At 33.1% G+C, this 6,286-nt stretch overlaps 1 protein-coding gene across 1 annotated transcript; it reads left to right on the forward strand.

Annotated features, from left to right (window-relative positions):
• On the forward strand, positions 1-1,422 carry LOC100816116 (late embryogenesis abundant protein 1). Its single transcript, XM_003555680.4, has 3 exons — positions 1-466; positions 679-813; positions 1,125-1,422. Exons 1-3 carry the CDS (start codon positions 413-415, stop codon positions 1,200-1,202), a joined length of 267 nt encoding a protein of 88 aa, XP_003555728.1. The 5' UTR covers positions 1-412; the 3' UTR covers positions 1,203-1,422.
• The last annotated feature ends 4,864 nt before the right edge of the window (positions 1,423-6,286 follow it).

The raw sequence follows: 6,286 nt of genomic DNA on the forward strand, positions 1-6,286 counted from the left end.
GGCAAAAATAGTTATGTGTTTGGTGGCGTGTAAATATATTTTTTTCTCTAATATGCAGATAAATTGTACAAATTTAGGTACTCCTGCTACTATCTTAACAAAAAAAAAACAAAAAAAATGGGAAGAAAAATACAAGAACAATAGGGCATCAATATTAAAGTGGTAGTGAATGAAACTTGGAGATGCGTGACTGTCTCGTGCCAGAGGCTCACATACATTCTCAACCAAAGCCCATTTCAGAAGCAGAAATATGCGCACATTCATTAACAAAGTGATCCTATAACTATGCATCTCTCACATGTGGAAGCATATATATACATACACTTTGTGATACAAGATCAACAAGACCTAACTATAACACCATCTTACATCTATTACTCTCGTAATTTTTTCTTCATCAAATCAAGCAAACATGTCAAGTGCCCAACAAAACTTCAATGCAGGCCAAACCCAAGGCCAGACTCAGGTGAATAATGCACAAATACATTGTCAACTTATCTCACATGTATCTAACACTTTCTATTATCTATGTAAATTGAAGATATATATCTTATTCTTAATTAATATTCTTTGGACGTTACCAACATTCGAAATCAATCCCTCGTGAAATTTTCTTACCACAATTACCATACGGACCAAGATAGTCTGTCTTAATTAATATTCTTTGTTATGGTTTAGGCTAAGGCAGAACATTTTGTCCAATCCACAAAGGAAACAGCTTCGGCAGCTGCTGACAAGGCTAATGCAGCTTCTAACACAACAGGGCAAACTGTTCAACAAAACAAGGAAGAATCTGCTGGTTTTCTCCAACAGGTGGCTAATTAATTTCTCAAAGATATTTTTCTTCAACAATTTGGGAGCATATTTTTCTTTATAGAACTTTTGTTGAATGAAAAATGCTAATGAGTACACTGATTAAGGAATCAAAAGTTTTTATAATAAAGTGTAACATTTAATGTTATAAACATATTCGATCGTGAATTTTAATAAAAATTTCTATTAATTAAATATTTAATTAGTATCTTTAGGATACTCATTGTCATTGATAAGACACTTGTAGAATTGTGTTTGTCATGAAACCTGGAATGTGTTATTTTATAATTAATTCATTCTTCTTGGTGCAGACTGGGGAGCAAGTGAAGAACATGGCTCAAGGTGCTGTGGATAGTGTGAAGCACACACTCGGGATGGACAAGAAGTGAAATTAACTGGAGATCATGATCTTGGTTTAATTGTCAAATTGTTTGGCTGTTCCTTCAACTCAAATGGAAGAAAGGAATAAACATATTTCTTTGTTTTTAGAACTTCATATGCTTTGTCCTAGTTTTAGGGGTTAGCAAATTAAGTATGTATTGACTATTGATTAATGATTGTGGAGTTTTGCTGAAGGAAAAACAATTTCAGTTGTAATAAAACATAGCTTCTTTCCATTTTTCTTGTTTTAGAGATAAGCTTTCTGGACTATTTATTTATTTATAAGAATGAATGCTTTTATTTATTTGTACTTCTATGCTCTTGGTCCATGTAGACTATAATACACACAAGCGTATAATAGTCTACATATAACCCTATACATGAAAATACTGTAAGCATTTAGTTCAAAAGTAGTTGGGGAGACTAGTGATCTTACCTTCCAGCAATCCTATCTCCGATTTAGCACGAAAATCCTTTCTTGAATAGTAGAATTGTACGATTTTACGAATTAAATAATGATTTTGACAACATTGGGGTAATGAAAGATGTGTCTTCGTATAGCATTTAAAAAGTTCATTGCCTAAGTGTGAATTTGTTTTTTTGGTAATAACTTCCGAGGCACCTAAACAAAACATAGAAGCAAAAACTTTTTGCAATGGATCAAACATTCGTTTTAGTCTTAAAGTAAAAGCAAATGCACTGTTCAAATTAGAGATTGTTAAACAGAGGCGTATAGAGATGACACTCATCAACACTACGAGATAGGAAATGAAAAGCAAAATTAAGAGTCAGACTCCAATTCAATGTGCGAGATTGAAAATCTTGTCTAAGTCTTAAACCGTGAAAAAATCAACACAAGTAATCCAAAATACGACAAAAAGAATAATAGAAAAGGTATAATTATCAAAATATAACCTCCACAAGTTGTACAGTAAATAATGAGTTACTGAGTATCTTGTACAATATATTTTTATTAATCTTCTACAATAGTGTCTTATTAATCTTATGAAGAAAACACTAAATAGAAAATTAAATATTTGATAAAATAAACCATTTGGAAATCATCTCAATATCGAAACAGCCATTGCTGGAAGACTTAACACAATCTTGCGTGAATGTCCATCTCAACTGACCGATGATGCTATGTATTTTTTAGATGCAAGTGTAAAATATGATAAAACTCCACTCAAAAGCCAAATAGCGAGAAAATTGTCTAGTGCATTACTAGTATATTTGTTCATTTGTACTTGTACGAGTATGAGAATATGGACAATGCACGGACAAATTGATCAAGCTTTTAAATATTTAGTTATGTTTTATGTTTTTATAACTATAATTTTTTAGACATTATTTTTAAATTTGTAGAATTAAAAATAGATAATGTAATTAAAAGTAAATTTAACTGTTATGGTATATGCACTTTTATACATATAAAAAGTCTCAAATTTAGAATTTAAATCAAACAAATGTACCAATAACAACATCCAAAGAATACCAAAAATTAATTACCTCCAAAACAAACACAAAAATTGAAAGTATCCCAAGCATCCAAAAGTTTTTTAAATACTAATTCAGAATAAAGCAAAGTTGTATTTTGGATTTGGGAACTCAAAAAAAACTTCTTGATCGGCTTGCAAATTTTTTTCAGTTGCAAAATACCTCCATCCAGATCCTATTTTTGTAGTCTTCCTCTAATGATTGTAGACAATGTTGCATTCTATCGTCCCTTCTAAATTGACATGCGTGAAATTTACATTTTTCATGAATGAATACATAGAACTTGACACGTCCTAAAATTAAGATTAAGTTGATGTGAGATATATTAAATATACACAGTATTGAATGCAAGATTGTTTATAAATTTCAAAAATTTCAGTCAAAACTATTTATTATATACAACCTTGAATGACTTACCAAACTAGTGCAAGTTACTTTCTATTGATTCAATAGGACTTTAAACATGACTGAATTAGGATTTTGCTGATACATCAAACGCCATTTTGGAAAAGCTCGTGGTTGCGAGTTGCTTTTGAAGATAGTCAGCAAGAAAATTGATTATCCATAATAGGTCATAGTTAATTAATGATTGTTTGTTAGTCCATAAAAATCTCTGGTTGAGTCCAGCCAACCACTATAGTTGGGCTTTGAAGATTTTTTTTGTATTTAACAGAATGTACGTTGTCATCTTTGTCTAGAAGATGTCAAGTATCATCTAAGTCATCTTTTCATCTGACAACAAAACTCCTACTAACCTCACCATAACACTAAATATAAAATAAACTAATTTAAACAATACTGATAAGTGATATAAATCATGAATATTTGAGAATAGTGTTTAAATTGTAACCTAATCCTTAATGTGTATGTGTTGAACATGTTAGTTTCTTTTTTGTTAATTTTCATCATTAATTTAGCCATGTCTTTCCAGCACTTCTGATCCTCATCCATCATTCCTAAATTTCAGCATAAACAGAGAATATACACATAGAATGGTCAAGCATAAATAAAGATGAAAATTCTCAAGCAATGCATAACATAAAGTGTGAAACAGTTATGCACACAAAATATGTTGTTGTCTCAAACTATTATCACACCAATGCATAATATAAGGATACACACATAAAATGTTATGTTTTTCATTACAACATATTCTTGACATTGCTTTTAGGTACACACATTGCACCCACCTATTGTTCTTAGACGAAAAATTAAAATGTTTAGGTTGAAAGTATCAGTTTTTTGTTTCACATTCACAAAAATCTTGAACTAATATACTGATGTTGCTATTTTTTTTAACAACTTAATGAACAAACAAATGTGGTATCAATTGAATAATGTCTAAAATCTAGAGAATTTTGGAATATCGTTTGCATGTAGTGATCCTGTAGTAAAGTTTGAATTAAAAGACACAAATTGCATATATCCATTTTTGTTATCGAAAAATGACAGGTATAGATTCAAAGTATCAATTTTGTGTTTCAAATTAAAAGCCCTAACATAATGTTGGCTCTGCGATATTATAAAATTTATCTAAATCCTCATCACATTCAACATGTTTGGTTACCTACGTTTAGGTTTTGTCACAGAGGATAAAATTTATAAACATACAGTAGAGTAGTATGGAGATGCTTACCAGGTGGAATGGACTGTGGCAGAGCGCTACTGTGATTGGGCGTTAGATGACTTGAGCTTGCTCTAGCAATGTGCTTTTCTTCAATGTTAGATACAATCTGGTCTTGCACCATGCTGCCTCTATTTTCATATTTTCACGAAGCAATGTCAGTGAGGCAAGTGACATGAAGGGACGTTAGTGCTGGTTAGTGGTGCAGTCAATTGAATAAGAAGTTGAAATGTTCAAGTGGATCAACGGGCTACAATTCCACAATAACTAAGGCCCAAGTGATAGATGTAACATCCCAATTTTTCGTAAATAAATTTAAAAAGATTTTTAGTAATAAATAAATAAATATAGAGCAAATAATAGGCTGAGTACCGTAGGTATAAATAGTTATGTTAAGTCAGCTGCCTCCTTTTGGCCTCATTTTCGTTTTTCCCCTTCTCCTCTCAAAACCCTTTCTTTTTCCCGCAGCCCACCAAACCAGTCTCAGAAAAACGACGATCTTGAATCCGTTCACCGTTGGATCATCGTGAAATTTGAGTATCATGTTCGCAACAGAATTCCGAGCATTCTCACCGTTGGGAATTTCGATATCATGTCTGAAATGAGATAAAAAAAAACCCTTCGTATTGTAGCCTTTTTCTTTCCCGCAGAAACCCAGAGCTGTCTTGGTAAAACTACGATCCTGGTTTCGTTAACCGTTGGATTATTGTGAAATTTTGATATGTTGTTCGAAATTCAATTCCGCACGCTTCCACCGTTGGGATTTGCGATATAATATTCGGGGAGGGAGAAAAAGGAATCGTATGAAGACAGTACAAGTGGAGGTTTCAATCTCTTCTCCGTCTCTCTGACGTTTGGGAATTCTATCGGAGCAGTCGGATGAATAATTGAAAGAATTTCCGGGAACCGTTGGAGATGTTGCTATCGCTGGCTGAAGACACGTGAGCCCGCTTAGAGGTAAGGGATGAGTTATTCACAGTTGGGGATTAGTGAGAACATGTGTAGGGATCCTTAGGGGATTAAATTGAGATTTTATTTTGGGATGTTTGTTAAATTGCAATTTTTCCTTTATGATTATAAATAAAATATTGATGTCCTGATGAAAATTGCTTGATAAATTGTGCTCTTGATATTTGTATATTTGGACCTATGATTTGGATATAATTGTGTAATATTATTTGAGGGGTTTTAGTCCTCATGTTGTGATAGTCTTTTATATAAATTGTTATATTGAGGATATGAAATGATAATTCAAATTGTGAGTATGTGATGAATTGTAGAATAACATGTTGCTTTGAGATTATAATATTGTTATTGAGATTGAGTATAAGTGTAAAGTTGAACATGTGTTAATTTGTGAGATACGTGTAAACATGTGATGGTGGATTGTGACACTATGAGATGTGAAATTGTGAATGAGTTCTAGTTGTGGATAAGTGTGTAGTTAACACTTGATGTGAAATTACTTGTGTTGTAAGCTATGAATTGTACAATACCCGACCAGCGTTATCTTGAGAAAAGCGTTGATGCGCAGCGTTAAAGAGAAAATGTAGGTTTCCTATTTAGGAACCAGTGTTAAATCATAGCGCAATTGTGTTGAACGTGTTTAAAACACGAGTGTAAGGTCGTGGGTATTGTATAATTCATGAGCAGTGTCTGCATGTAAAAAAAATTATTTTAGGGGTTGGACCTGAATCAGGAGGGAGAGGCCCTGACGGACTCTTCGGAGTGTAGGCCTTGGGGGTCACCGGGTTTGAGTGCTCCTTTAAGCCTATGCTGATCTCATATGGTTGGAGCATTCTCGCAAAACATCGTGACCCTGACTGGTCTCCCTATGATCTTACTTAGTGAGAGTGACCTGACAAACCCATTGTGTGGTGTGTCTTGTTATGTACTCCTAAGCGCCCCAGGGTGGTTTTTCACTGACATGGTACCACATTGCATATAGAATTGAGTCTTAGCATAACTATT

The sequence above is a fragment of the Glycine max genome, chromosome 20 (genome assembly GCF_000004515.6).
Source record: "Glycine max cultivar Williams 82 chromosome 20, Glycine_max_v4.0, whole genome shotgun sequence".
NCBI classification, from domain to species: domain Eukaryota; kingdom Viridiplantae; phylum Streptophyta; class Magnoliopsida; order Fabales; family Fabaceae; genus Glycine; species Glycine max.

Coding starts and splice junctions, on each gene's coding strand:
- LOC100816116 (XM_003555680.4), top strand. CDS start 413: ATGTCAAGTGCCCAACAAAACTTCAATGCAGGCCAAACCCAAGGCCAG. Junction 467..678: donor AAACCCAAGGCCAGACTCAG/GTGAATAATGCA, acceptor GTTATGGTTTAG/GCTAAGGCAGAACATTTTGT. Junction 814..1,124: donor CTGCTGGTTTTCTCCAACAG/GTGGCTAATTAA, acceptor TTCTTGGTGCAG/ACTGGGGAGCAAGTGAAGAA.